Below are 15,487 nucleotides of genomic sequence, written 5' to 3'. Positions count from 1 at the left end.
GAATTTAGGATCCACTTGTTGGAAGAGATGTTTACCCATTGGGGGAAAAAAAATTGAAATTTTGCCTCCTACTTCCCCGGCGTCATTGTCTATCCTGATTGGGTCTGCTTTGGTTAAGGAAGATGCTCCCTCCTCTTCCCCCTTTCGGGTAGCTCCCCTGCCAGATTTACCCTTGCCTCTATGAGTTTGTTGTTGATTACCAAAGGGACAAAAAATCTGTTTCTTTTTCAGAACCTTATGTTCAGGAAGGGTTTTCTTTTGTCAGATGCCTTTTCTAAAATGGTATCGAGATCTTGACCGTACACATTCTCACTGAAAAGGTATGGCACAGAGTTTATATTTAGATAACGGATCCCCAGTGTTTTGATAGTACACTCGCTCTAGAAGCAATTTTTATGGATTCTGCCAAAGAATCTGCCAAATACCCCATGGCTTTGGAGAGAAGGGGGATTAACGAAATAATGTCTTCTCTTGGAGTGCCCTCTCTAAGTTGAACCTCAGGTTAATCAAGCCATCATGGCTCTGATTACACAGGTGGCACCAATATTCATTTGTACTTGGGCTTAGGTAGCTTCCTAGGAATTTTTAAGGAGACTGTCAGCCTTCCTGTCTAATGGTTCTTTTAACTGAGAAGAGTACTCAAATGGGAGAATACAAGTAGAAAGAAAAAAAGTGTAGCTTTCAGTGTCCCAAAAGCTACACTTTTTTTCCTTCTATTCAAGTCCTCCCCGGGGAATGTGGACTTTGCCCGTGGGTTGCAGCCAGCGTCCATTTGAAAGATAGTTTTTTCATTGATGCAAAGCAGTGGTGTTATGCCTATACTTGCACAACCAAACCAGGTGAGTTTAACAGCTCACTGTGCATTGCTTATGTTATCTTTTCCATCAAACAGTATTACCTTAGAGGAGCACCGCTTTGTCCTCTTCTCCTCTTGTTTTCTTCCATTTACATATTCAAATGGAAGAATATTCTTTTTCCCCACCTTAGCCATCTGAATATAAATTTTTGGTATATCGGACCAGGATTTAATTTCTTCCTCGTCCAGGGGAAATCTTTCTCTAATTTCTTTAGGTATCTCTATACCTAAAGAAATTAGAGAAAGATTTCCCCTGGACGAGGAAGAAATGTTTTCATGGAAATCTGGGCTGCTTTTTTTAGGCTTTAAAGAGGCTCTGTCACCAGATTTTGCAACCCCCATCTCCTATTGCAGCAGATCGGCGCTGCAATGTAGATAAGAGTAACGTTTTTGTTTTTTTTTTAAAACGAGCATTTTTGGCCAAGTTATGACCATTTTTATATTTATGCAAATGAGGCTTTCTAAAGTACAACTGGGCGTGTTTAAAGTTAAAGTACAACTGGGCGTGTATTGTGTATGTACATCTGGGCGTTTTTACTTCTTTTACTAGCTGGGCGTTGTGAATGGAAGTGTATGATGCTGACGAATCAGCATCATCCACTTCTCTTCACAACGCCCAGCTTCTGGCAGTGCACAGACACACATCGTGTTCTCTAGAGATCACGCTGTGACGTCACTCACTTCCTGACCCAGGTCCTGCATCGTGTCGGACAAGCGAGAACACATCGGCACCAGAGGCTACAGTTGATTCTGCAGCAGCATCGGCGTTTGCAGGTAAGTCGATGTAGCTACTTACCTGCAAACGCTGATGCTGCTGCAGAATCAACTGTAGCCTCTGGCGCCGATGTGGCCGACACGATGCAGGACCTGTGAGTGACGACACAGCGTGATCTCTCGAGAATACGGCTGTGTCTGCACTGCCAGAAGCTGGGCGTTGTGAAGAGAAGTGGATGATACTTCTCGTCAGAACGCCCAGCTAGTAAAAGTAGTAAAAGCGCCCCGATGTACGCACATAATACACGCCCACTTGGACTTTTACTTTAAACACGCCCACTTGGACTTTTGCAAGCCTCATTTGCATAAATACAAAAATGGTCATAACTTGGCCAAAAATGCTCGTTTTTTAAAAATAAAAACGTTACTCTTATCTACATTGCAGCGCCGATCTGCTGCAATAGCAGATAGGGGTTGCAAAATCTGGTGACAGAGCCTCTTTAAAAAGAGGAGTTAAAGTCCCTGTAAGTACTCTTCTTTACTTTTACTTTGTGAATTGTTCCCTGTTTTTTTTGTAACTGGGATAATGTATAGCAAGATTGGAGGTTTTCTTTAGTGCACAGTTTGCCATGTGTATGTACAACTGGAGCAGGATTTCCACGGTGAATACCTCTGTGACAGATGTGAGCATGTTGTTCACCTGGAAGCTCGCATTAGAGATCTGTAGGAGAAAAATGCAACACTGAGGGTGATAGACAATCTTGAGCAGAGCATGCTCCTCACTGAGCAAGCAGTTAGTGAGGTAGACCTGGAGGGTGAAGACATGGGTCAGCAGGTACAGGCAAGTAGCTGGGTTAATGTAGTTAGGGGCAGTAGGAAGGTGTCCAAGAAGAGGAAGACCAATCCTGTTTCTGTTATTCCAAGCAAAATTGGCAAGTTGGGTGATGATGCGAGGGTGTCTGTCTCAGAAATGGCAGCCCTAATGGATACTGATCTCCCTAACAGCCAGGAGAACAGCCCAGCTAGTAGTCGTTGGTATGCAGGTAAGGCAAGACAATTAGTAGTTGGTGGGGATTCTATAAACAAGAAGACAGATAGCATAATTTGTTTTCCAAGACCGCCTCAACTGAATGGTTTGCTGTCTCCCTGGTACCAGGGTTCGGCATGTGGTGGAACAGGTGGATAAATTACTGGGAGGGGATAGTGATGATCCAGCTGTCGTAGTCCATGTGGGAACCAATGACCGAATAAATGATAGGTGGAGGAGCCTTAAGAATAATTTTAAAGAACTAGGCTACAAGCTGAAGGGAAGGACCTCCAAGGTAGTATTCTCTGGAATACTCCCTGTGTCATGCGCATCACAGGAAGGACAGCGGGAGCTCAGGGTGTTAAATGCATGGCTTAAGACTTGGTGTAGAGGAGGCGACTTTGGGTTCCTAGAGCACTGGGCTGACTTTTCATTGGGGTACAAACTATATTCTGCAGATGATTTGCACCTAAATGGAAGGGAGTCCGCTGTGCTGGAGGAGAGAAGTCTAGCTGGGGTGGCAGAGTATTTAAATTAGGGCTGAGGAGGGAGGTCATTGTAGAAAATAAAGAGGTAGTGCGGTTAGAGAGGGGTCAGACTATATTGGTGGGAGGAGAAACAGACTGTGAGGAGAGGACTAGACAACAGGATAAGGAGATCCTTTTGTTACAAAACAGCAATGAAAATAAAAATGTCCAAATAATGTCAAATAATCACATTTCTGATACCAAATGTGGCAATTTGAAATGCAAGTTAAAGTGTATGTTCACAAATGCCAGAAGTCTTGCAAGCAAAATGGCGGAGCTAGAGGCCATGGTACTGGAGGAACATGTAGATATAGTTGGTGTTGCTGAAACATGGCTAGACTCTTCACATGACTGAGGTAAATCTACAGGGTTTTATACTGTTTCGGAAAGACAGGGCAAATAGGAAAGGCGGTGGTGTATGTCTGTATGTGAGAAGTGATATGAAGGCGAGTGTGAAAGACGCAATAGTGGGTGAAGATTGTGAGGAGGTTGAAACCTTGTGGGGAGGTAAACACTGAAAAAATTACTTTTGGTGTAATCTATAGACCCCCCCAATATAACTGAGGAGATGGAAGGTCAGCTATATAAAACAGATGGAGCAGGCTGCACAGGGGGGTTCTGTAGTGATAATGGGAGATTTTAATTACCGGTATATTAATTGGTGTCATGGTTCGGCTTCAACTGCGAAGGTGAGAAATTTTCTCAACCTGTTGCAGGAAAATTTTATGGCCCAGTTTGTGGAAGACCTGACTAGAGGTGAAGCTCTGTTGGATCTGGTCATTTCTAATAATGCAGATCTTGTTGGGAACGTCAATGTTTGTGAAAACCTCGGTAACAGTGATCACAATATAGTTACATTGTACATATACTGTAAAAACAAATGCAGGCTGGCAGGGCAAAAACACTTAATTTTAAGAAGGCCGCAATCCCCAGCAATTCAGGACATCGACTGGGAACAGTCAAATAATGGTACAAATGATAAGTGGGAGATTTTAAAATCTACTCTTTATAATTATAGCGCAAAATTTAAAAAGGGCAATAGATGGCAAAACAAAAGGGCATTTGAAAAATACAAATCTGAGGGTACAGCTGTAGCCTTTTTAAATTCTAAAGAGCTTAATAAAATCTATAGAAAAGTAATAAATCAGCAAAAATGCAAAATGAAAGGCAGGTGGCCAGGGATACTAAAACAAATCCCCAAAAATTCTTCAAGTATGTAAATGCGAAGAAACCAAGGTCAGAACATGTAGGACCCCTAAATAGTTGGTGACAGGGGATCAAGAGAAGCCAGAGTTACTAAATGGGTTCTTCAGCTCTGTATATACAACAGAAGAGAGAGCAGCTGATGTAGCCGGTGCCAATGCTGTTAATACATCAATTAATATAGTGAATTGGCTGAATGTAGATATGGTCCAAGCTAAGTTAAATAAAATAAATGTGCACAAGGCCCCGGTACCAGATGGGTTACACCTTAGAGTTCTTAAAGAGCTTAGTTTAGTTATTTCTGTCCCCCTCTTCATAATATTTAGAGGTTCATTAGTGACTGGTATAGTTCCAAGGGACTGGCGCAGGGCAAATGTGGTGCCTATTTTCAAAAAGGGCACTAGGTCTTCCCCGGGTAATTCTAGACCAGTTAGCTGGGAAAAATGCTTGAGGGGCTATTGAGGGACTATATATGTCACAAAAAATAGTATAAGTGACAGACAGCACAGTTTTACTAAGGACAGAAGTTGTCAAACCAACCTGATTTGTTTTTATGAAGTTGAGTAGAAGCCTAGACCGAGGAGCCGCTATGGATAGTGTTTTTGGACTTTGCAAAAGCATTTGACACTGTCCCTCATAGATGTCTAAATGAGTAAATTGAGGACTATAAATGTAGAAAGTATGGTTTGTAATTGGATTGAGAATTGGCTCAAGGACCGTATCCAGAGCGTTGTGGTCAATGATTCCTACTCTGAAAGGTCCCCGGTTATAAGTGGTGTACCCCAGGGTTCAGTGCTTGGACCACTATTATTAAACTTATTTATTAATGATATAGAGGATGGGATTAATAGCACTATTTCTATTTTTGCAGATGACACCAAGCTATGTCGTATTGTTCAGTCTATAGAAGATATTCATAAATTACAAGATGATTTGGAAACACTGTGTTTAGGCATCAACTTGGCAAATGAGGTTTAATGTAGATGAATGTAAAGTTATGCATCTGGGTACCAACAGTCTGCATGCATCATATGTCCTAGGGGGGAGTAGAACTGGGAGAGTCACTTGTTGAGAAGGATCTGGGTGTACATATAGATCATAAACTATATAACAGCATGCAGTGTCAATCAGCTGCTTCAAAGGCCAGCAAGATATTGTCATGTATTAAAAGAGGCATGGACTCACGGGACAGGGATGTAATATTACCACTTTACAAAGCATTAGTGTGGCCTCATCTAGATTATGCAGTTCAGTTCTGGGCTCGTTCATAGAAAGGATGCCCAGGCATTATAAAAAAGACAAAGAAGAGCAACGAAGAAAGATTAAAATAATGAAACCTATTTAGCCTTGAAAAGAGACAACTAATGGGGGACATGATTAACTTATATAAATATATGAATGGCCCATACAAAAAATATGGTGAAATCCTGTTCCATGTAAAACCCCCTCAAAAAACAAGGGGGCACTCCCTCCGTCTGGAGAAAAAAATATTAAATCTGCTATTTAACCACTTGTGCTTTTTCCTGTCCATATTAGAGGTTGGGTCCTACCTCCTGTGGTGCTGTCATGGAGGGTGCCTTGAGAAATTATTTTTATTCGTGAAATTTATTTTCATCCCATATTCATCTACATGGAAATATTTATAAGAACAGATCGCACCATAAAGAAGTCATTTTTTTTTACTTCTATGACGTGAACAGAGCCTTAAATTGTTTTTGCCATTTATTACAAATACTGCATTTATGTCAATAACGGGTCATATCAATTTGTTCTTTCAGGTTGATAGCTTTGAATTGTGGGAAAAGCCCCTTGCTGGAGGATCTCTTGCAGTTTCTGTGACTAATCGGAAAGAGATAGGTGGTGCTCGATGTTTCATTCTATCAGGCAGCATGCTCGGGAAAGGATTAGCTTGTAAAAAGTGTTACCTGACACAATTACTTCCCACACGGTACGAGTACGGGAGCTATAATGCAACGTTCGTTTTGCAGCTATCAGTGAACCCCTCAGGCACTGTATTGTTGAAGGTGGAGTCAGATATTATCATTAAATAACTGCTGAAGAGGCTAACCAGATGAAGGACAGCATGTTTAGACTATATCCTAACGTCAAGGATGAGTTAATATTGTTAAGAAATTCCAAAACTGTGTATATCTAAAAATACCTCAGGAAGGAGAATGTACTAAAAAAAAAATTGTGCATCAGAAACCACCGTGTCCATGACTTTTCCTGGGAGAGATTCTATTGCTCTGATAGTCCTGCATAAATATTCCCCTGCTACTACCAACATTGGCAGATGCAGAGACATTTGTCATACTAAGGCCTCACTCACACGAGCGTGGCGTTTTTGCGCACGCAAAAACGCTGCATTTTGCGTGCGCAAAAACCACTTAACAGCTCCGTGGGGCAGCAGCATATGATGCGCGGCTGCGTGCTTTTCGCGCAGCCGTCATCATTATGACACTCCATTTGGATGTTCGTAAACAGAAAAGCACGTGGTGCTTTTCTGTTTTCATTCATCCTTTTGACAGCTGTTGCGCGAATCACGCTTGTCCCACGCAAGTGCTTCTGTGCGACATGCGTGGTTTTCACGAACCCATTGACTTCAATGGGTGCGCGATTCGCGCAAAACGCCCAGAGAACGGACATGTCGTGACTTTTTTTCCAGCGGACTCACGCTGAGTAAAAATCACGGACATGTCTGCACGGCCCCATAGACTAATATAAGTGCGTGCAAATCACGCGCGTTGCACGGACGTTTTTCCTGTTCGTCTGAATAAAGCCTAACTCACAATTATCTTGGTTCAAAATTAGATATTAGGAAACCGATGTAACAAACTTTAAGGCCCTATTCACATGGCATGGATAGTCCGCAGTGTCACTGGCGTTTATTTAACGACTGTCACATGGCCGCAGTAAAAAAAAAAAAAAAAAAATACACCCCAAATAAACACGGCAGATTTTTTTTAATCAATTTTTTAATTTAAAAAAAAAATGGAACATACCATATTTTGGCCTATTTGCATGGCGCCCATAGAAGTCTGGGGCTGTGTAAAACACCGCCGTCACTTGGATATGATCCGAGTGACAGCTGTGCTTTCTGACACTCGCTCCCTCCTAACAGTTTTTTTTTTTGCCGTAGGTACTGCCACAGCCCCCTTGTAGACAGCACCACGTTAGAATCCCTCGGGCCGGGGATTCCGCTCCTAGAATCACTTCCCATATGGACAGTGAGTGACATCAGGGGCAGCTCCTGAAGCAGAATACCTGGCCAGATGGATTCCGGTCCTACAGGGAGCTACAGTGGCACTACTTACAGGGGGCATCAACATCTGCGCTTGCTATCCGAATTGCCGAGACATCCGCCAAAGCTGTAGTACACTGTTCAATGGTTGTGAGGACATGGTAGCAAGTAAAAATAAAAAAAGCGGAGAAAAAGTCAGAAACCCATGCAAAGAAGCTGAGGGATCAGATAAAGCTCTCTATACTCTGAAAGCAAGAGAAAATGGTGACTGGGCGATCATGTGACCTTCCTGTAGGTGTTTTTAGTGAGTTGGGACCAACAAAAAAACAGACAAACGAAATTCATCCATTTTTAAAACTGATTCATAACGGGTCACGGGCAGCCGTTAAAAACAGAACCACAGCCCAGAACAGATGCAAAACTGCCAAAAAAAAACCTGCCAGACCTTGTCGTGTGAATAGAGCCTTATCCATACACTTTATTAAGCTAATTGCATATAATTAAAACCAGTATCCCAGCTCAATTTTCAGTAGCAAATCACGCATTTGCATACCTGGATTTAAGCCAATGATCAGCAAAACAACATTTTCAGCTATAATTACAATTAAAATGTTCAGCAAATACCCTTTGTAAGAATCATGAAGTAGCAGAGTGTTAATTTCTGCATACAAGGAGCATTATAAAATGTTTTTTTTTAAGTAAGTGATTTGGATTTTTGATTAAAATAAAAATAAAAAAAAGTCTTGGGTTCTGCAATTCTTTACATTATTAATCTTTTAATAGTTTTTGTTTAGATTATATTTTAGTGACAGAATTGACAAGTTCTAGCCTCGTTGGGGCATGTTAGAACATTGGCAAAAGGAGGAACAAAAAAAAATTAAAATAAAGCACCAAATTTGAAATCATTTTGTACTTAAACCCCCCAAAAAAAAGTGTGCATCCCGAGATATATAACTTTAAAACGAATTCGTTTATCAGAGCTTCCCCTATAGAGTTTACCTACCTGATGTGAGATGTACAAGCATGCGCCATTTCTCAGCTTTCCATTCAACCCAATCCCATCATGTAGAGAGCCTAATCATAGCAGAGATTAGTCTCAGAATCTGCAGCAGAGGAGATACTAAGCAAGTGCAATGCCATTCTCCTCTTGAGGCCTGATTTACACGAGCGTGTGCGTTTTGCGCACGCAAAAAAACGCAGCTTTTTGCGTGCGCAAAAGGCACTTGACAGCTCCGTGTGTCATCAGTGTATGATGCGCGGCTGCGTGATTTTCGCGCAGCCGACATCATAGAAATGAGGCTAGTCGACGTCAGTCACTGTCCATGGTGCTGAAAGTTAACTGATCGGTAGTAACTCTTTCAGCACCCTCGACAGTGAATTCCGATCACCATATCGAGTAACCTGTTTAAAAAAAAAAGAGGTTCGTACTTACCGAGAACTTCCCGGCCGTTGCCTTGGTGACGCGTCCCTCTTGACATCTGGCCCCACCTCCCTGGATGACGCAGCAGTCCATGTGACCGCTGCAGCCTGTGCTTTGCCTGTGATTGGCTGCAGCTGTCGCTTGGACTGAATTGTCATCCCGGGAGGTCAGACTGGAGGAAGAAGCCGGGAGTTATCGGTAAGTCAGAACTTTTTTTTTTTTTTTACACGTTCACGTATATTGGGATCGGAAGTCACTGTCCAGGGTGATGAACCAGTTTAACTCTTTCAGCACCCTGCACAGTGACTGTCTCCTGCCGGATTCGGTCAAAACGAGTTCGGCCGAACCCGGTGAAGTTCGGTTCGCTCATCTCTAAGACACTCCGTTCGGATGTTTGTAAACAGAAAAGCACGTGGTGCTTTTCTGTTTACATTCAGTTTGACAGCTCTTGCGCGAATCACGCAGTTCACACGGAAGTGCTTCCGTGCGACCTTCGTGGTTTTCACGCACCCATTGACTTCAATGGGTGCGTGATGCGCGAAAAACGCACGATTATAGAACGTCGTGAGTTTTACGCAACGCACTCGCGCTGCGCAAAATTCACGCATTGTCTGCACTGCCCCATAGAGTAATATAGGTGCGTACGACACGCGTGAAAATCACGCGCGTATATTACGCTCGTGTAAATGAGGCCTGACAAGCAGAGAAGAACACCACAAACACGCTGTGGCATTTTCAGCTGCATTGAATATGACAATCATAGATTGAGATTTTATTCATATAACAATAGGCGTTGCCAGAAAAAAAAAAGCTAGGATTGCTACTGATCCCCATCTTTAGGCATAACCATTATACAGACTCATCACACAGTGACAGAGGGCAGTGCCAACAGCTTTCACCATTTAGTCAGAAAAGGCCTGTGCAGCAGCTTTAAACTGGCATAGGTTTTCTCTATAATCCGTGCCAGATTCTGATTAAAAAAATTATAGTAAGGCCTGATTTACACGAGCGTGTGCGTTTTGCGCACGCAAAAAACGTGGCGTTTTGCGTGCACAAAAGGCACTTAAAAGCTGCGTGTGTCATCTGTGTATGATGCGCGGCTGCGAGATTCTCGCAGCCGCCATCATTATGGCACACCGTTTGGATGTTTGTAAACAGAAATGCACGTGGTGCTTTTCTGCTTACATTCAGAGTTTGACAGCTGTTGCGCGAACAACGCAGTTCGCACAGAAGTACTTCCGTGCGTCATGCGTGGTTTTCACGCACCCATTGACTTCAATGGGTGCGAGATGCGCGAACAGCGTACAAAGAAAGGACATGTCGTGAGTTTTATGCAATGCACTCGCGCTGCGCAAAATTCACGCACTGTCTGCAGTGCCCCATAGCCTAATATAGGTGCGTACGACACGCGTGAAAAGCACGCGCGTCGCACGCGCGTATATTACGCTCGTGTAAATGATGCCTACATTTGTCAGGCTGCTAAACCCCACTCACTTCATAAAAAGGTGCTGGAGATGTAAAATTGAGTATTTGCCAGATTTCAGACAAAAAGTCGGTGTTTAATCACACCCCCCACCCCACACCCCCCCCCCCCCCACAGCGCTACACTTGATTCTGCAGCAGCATCAGCATTTGCAGGTAAGTAGCTACATCGACTTACCTGCAAACGCCGATGCAGAATCATCTGTAGCCTCTGGTGCCGACACGATGCAGGACCTGTGAGTGACGTCACAGTGCTGCACTGCCAGAAGCTGGGCGTTGTGAAGAGAAGTGGATGACACTTCTATACACAACGCCCAGCTAGTAAAAGTAGTAAACACACCCCGATGTACGCACATAATACACGCCCACTTGGACTTTTACTTTTAAACACACCCACTTGGACTTTTGCAAGCCTCATTTGCATAAATACGAAAATGGTCATAACTTGGCCAAAAATGCTCGTTTTTTAAAAATAAAAACGTTACTGTAATCTACATTGCAGCGCCTATCTGCTGCAATAGCAGATAGGGGTTGCAAAATCTGGTGACAGAGCCTCTTTAAGCACTTTCTGTAATGCATGTATTATGGCGCAACAGGGTAATAAACTAAGAAATATTCTGCTTTTGTTTGACTAGACTTAGGCAAACTAGTTGGATTGCTTGTTTATAAAAGTATCTTACATAAAATCCAATTGAAGCATGTAAGTTTAGATATCTACCATTGCAGATTTAATCATGGTACAATTTAAACCTATTTAGAACCTCGGGGCCCAGGTTCCAACAGGGTGGATATGCTGCGTAAAAATCAGACCTGGAACCTGTAGTAGATTCGGTCCAGGAAAAATCACACCATTGTGTTCATACTTACCCGAGGAGGTAAGTCTTCTCTGCGCGTAGTCGGGCTTCCTACAATGGCGTTGCAGGCCATGTGATGCTGCAGCCTGTGATTGGCTGCAGCGGTAACATGGGATGAAACATCATCCCAGGAGGCCAGACTGCAGGAAGGAGAGAGTTCTGCGCAAGTATGATTTATTTATTTTTTCTGTTTGGCTTCCCGTAGGAGCGATTTTTACGGCGTAATCACTGCAAATACGCTGCAAAACTCACAACACTTTGCTTTCTGTTGCGGGTTTTGTCATCCCCATTGATTTCAATGGAGAAAACCCGCAACAGAAAAACGCAGCATAAATTGTAATGCTGCCGATTTAAATCCTGTACTGCAGGTCAATTTATTAACATTTACGCTGCGATTTTTTTCTGCAGTATGGGCACGAGATTTTCAAAATCTCATCCACTTTGCAGCTACTGTAAATGCTGCGGAATGTCTGCACATAATTCTGCAGCGTTTACACTACATGGGAACCCGGCCTTAGGGTAAAGACAGCAAAATCAGCAGGCAGTCCAAACCAAGCCCACATGGGTAATGAATGGCTGCATAATTAATTACCAGCAATATTGTTCACCCATCCACCACAGTGGCCACCATGCGGTTCTGCAACAGATGAGTAGGGACCCATTTTGAAAGGTCACCCTAAAGTGGCAAGTGGTTTTATACAGTTTGATCAAAACCTCATGTTCAGGTTTATATATTATGCCTAGCAGCTCAGATCAACGTATATATTGTGGATGTGCAATCCATGTCTAGTTTCTCACAATACTGATGTTATCATATAGGCTATCCTCAAATTTTTGGGGTTTTACTTGGCACCAGCACTCCACACATTTGGCCCAGCTGATTTTAATTTAGGAAAGACCTCATAAGTTTCTGCTCTGGCTTGTGCTCTCAGTTGGCCACTGGGAGCACATGGTAAGGCGAGCTTATTCCATCTGTTCACATGTTGCAGGATGGTATCTGTTGCTGTAGTGCTGCACTTTTGGGGGGACGTGGCCCAGAGCCAAGGAGGCTTGGTACAGCCTGTTAGCATAGGTGCTTTTGGGCCTCTGAGTTGCTCCCTCTATTGGTTGCAGCACCGCTCCTGCAGAGTAGGGACCCACTTTGAAAGAGGTCACCTTGAAGTGCCAAGTGGGCTTATACAGTTTGATCAAAATGTTAACAAATTATGCATAGCAGTTCAGATCCATGTATATATTGTGGTCCATGTCTAGTTTCTCACAATACTGACGATTCACCACAATGTGTTATCTTACTTAGTGACTTATTTCAACTTCTATGGTGATTTTTTTTAAAAACATTTGTAATATACAGGTCTTAAAAATGTTATATAGTTTCAGAGCTGCAGTTTCCTTACATTCACTTTACATAAAAGTATGCTGCTGTAAGCTGAAGAAGTCAGTGATCTGGACTGACTGCTCGGCTGACAGCAGCTCCTGCATGCCTCTGACATCACATCTAATGCTTCATGCACACGACCGAGTGTGCAGTGAGTGATCCCTGGAAAGATAGAACACGTAATACGGTCTGCAATTACAGACCAATTCAGTTCTATTGGCCGCAGACACCTTTCCATATCGCTATGGATCGGTGTCCGTGCCGTGGAACTGTGCCAGGAATTATAGACAATTATAGAACAATTTTTCGTATTTTACAGGCCGTGCTCCCATACTTTATATGGGAGAACGGCCCAAAAATGCAGGCTGCAGCCGTCTGTGCCCGCAATCGCAGGCCGTGTGTACAAAGCTGGTGTCAGCCTCTGATTTCCAGCCTTTTTTTTTTTTGCGGCGGTTTTTTTGACGTGTTATTTATTTATTTTTTTTCCTTTTCAAACTGCCGCGTAGAAAAACACCTCGTCGGAATGAAACGTTTTCCCCATTGAAATCATCTGGCACATGTTTCGAGGCCTTCAGCTTCCGTTTTTCCAGTGCATTTACGGCTCAAAAAACGGCTAAAAATAAGCTGTGTGAACATACCCTTACACTAGAAAAATCTAAACTTGAACTAGTGTCAGAGGCATACTAGCGTCAGCAAAGCCGCCAGTACAGCTCACAGCAGCATTCTGCAGCTTACTAATGTGGATAGACGCTGCTGCGCTGAAACCAATACATTTAAAAATATATATATATTATATATAAATAAATGTTTATTACATGTGTGCAGAATCACCACGTTTCACTTTAAAAAAAACAAAAAAACACTTCTTTTTTTAAGGGAATGTGACGCTAGAAAAAAATTTTTTTTTTTTAGTTAAACAATTAGTGTATAGGTGATTAAATATTGTTCTAATTTTTTTTATTTTTTCCACGAGTCAGGAAATATTATAAATTAGATTCTAATTTATAATATTTCCCATTGCTGGTCACTAGATGGAGCATTTCCCAAAATTGCAGCATTGCATGTGGTAAAGCAACCACATTGCTTTATGCTGCAAAATTTGAGAAAACTCACTCGCTCTAGTGAGCTCTCAGAATCCCCCCCTCCTTTATCCTGGCTAGTGCCGGGAGAAACTAGGGGATTGAACGGTCAAACCTCCTACACTGTGTCGCCATTTTTTGAGCTAACACACAGTGTAGTAGGTTTACATACAGTAGTAAACCCACAGTAAAACACTTACATACACAGAAATAACTTACCTGTTCCAGCCGCCGCCGCTCCCTCTGGTCCGTCCGCTCAGTCTGCTGCCGCTGCAAGTGCACAAGTCCGGAAGCCGCGACCAGAAGTAGTAATCTTACTGTCCGGCCGCGACTTCCGGTCCACAGGAAAATGGCGCCGGACAGCGCACAGTTCAACTTTTTTTTTAAGTTCCCCTAAGGGATGGATTGCTTGTACAATACACATGTACAGGTCCTACTCAAATAAATAAACTTTTTTATCCAATTTATTAAGTAATTAAAAAAGTGAAACTCATTATATAGATTCATTACATACAGAGTTTCCAGCATTCTTTTCTACTGTTGAGGATGATGGCCAACCGTTAATGAAAACCCAAAATTTAGCAGCTCAGAAGATTAGAATATTGGGTAAAAGTTGAGGATCGTAGACTCATGGTGTCACATTCTAATCAGCAAATCAACACAAGACACCTGCAAAGGTTTCCTAAGCCTTTAACCCGTTAGTGACCGACGTAAAACCACTAACGGGCCTTATTCCGACACAATAGACTTTTTACGTCGCTGCGTCGGAATAAGTAAACAGAGCAGGGAACTGTCAAATCTCCCTGCTCTCAGCTGCCAGAGGTAGCTGAGGGCTGGGGGCGTCCCTGCTCGAGCGTGTGGGATCGATATTAGTATCGATCTCACCCGTTTAACCCTTGAGATGCGGTGCTCAATAGCGATGCTCAATAGTGGTTTTGGATAGAGGGAGGGAGCTCCCTCCCATCCCACCGGCACCCAGCGATAAGATCGCCAAGTGGCTGCCACGGCAGCCGGGGGCCTAATAAAGGCCCCCAGGTCTGCCCGTAGTGAATGCCTGCTAGATCATACCTCTGGCATGACCTAGCAGATGCCTGTCCGTTTTACACAGACAGGCATAATACACTGCAATAGAGAAGTATTGCAGTGTATTATAAATGCGATTGGATAATCGTATAGTGAAGTCCAACCTTTTCCCCCTTACAAACTTTATGATTAACAAACAAAATAAACTAAAAAAGTTACACATATTTGGTATTGCCGCATGCGTAACGGCCCCAACTTTGAATTATTACATCATTTAACCCGCACGGTGAGTCGTAAAAAATAAAATAAAAAACATGCAAAAATTGCTGTTTTCTTTGAATCCTGCCTTAAAAAAATGTGATAAAAAGTGATCAAAAAGTCACATCTCCTCCAAAATGGTACCGATAAAAACTACAAGTCATCCCGCAAAAAAAAAAAAAAGCAAAGCTCTCCTACAATTGCATCGGCGAAAAAATAAAAACGTTACGGCTCTTCAAATATGGAGACACAAAAACAAATAATTTTGAAAAAAAAGTGTTTTCACTGTGTAAAAGTAGTAAAACATACAAAAACTATACAAATTTGGTATAGTTGCAATCGCAACAACCCACAGAATAAAGTTAGATTTATACCACACGGTAAACTGCGTAAATTTAGGACGCAAAAAGTGTTTCGAAATTGCTGTT

The 15,487-nt window shown here is 42.6% G+C and overlaps 1 protein-coding gene across 1 annotated transcript in view; it reads left to right on the top strand.

Moving 5' to 3' along the window:
- The window catches only part of GLA (galactosidase alpha), a 290,628-nt gene extending 282,354 nt beyond the window's left edge, over window positions 1-8,274 (top strand). Inside the window, exon 7 of the mRNA XM_075835636.1 lies at window positions 6,106-8,274. Within this exon, the coding sequence (XP_075691751.1) occupies window positions 6,106-6,378 (273 nt within the window). The 3' untranslated portion in view covers window positions 6,379-8,274. The remainder of the gene's footprint in view (window positions 1-6,105) is intronic.
- Window positions 8,275-15,487: the final 7,213 nt, after the last annotated feature.

This window comes from Rhinoderma darwinii, chromosome 8 (assembly GCF_050947455.1).
Source record: "Rhinoderma darwinii isolate aRhiDar2 chromosome 8, aRhiDar2.hap1, whole genome shotgun sequence".
In the NCBI taxonomy this organism is placed as follows: Eukaryota; Metazoa; Chordata; class Amphibia; order Anura; family Rhinodermatidae; genus Rhinoderma; species Rhinoderma darwinii.
The sequence above is the reverse complement of the archived record's forward strand: the minus strand, read 5'-3'. Positions and strand labels throughout refer to the sequence as shown.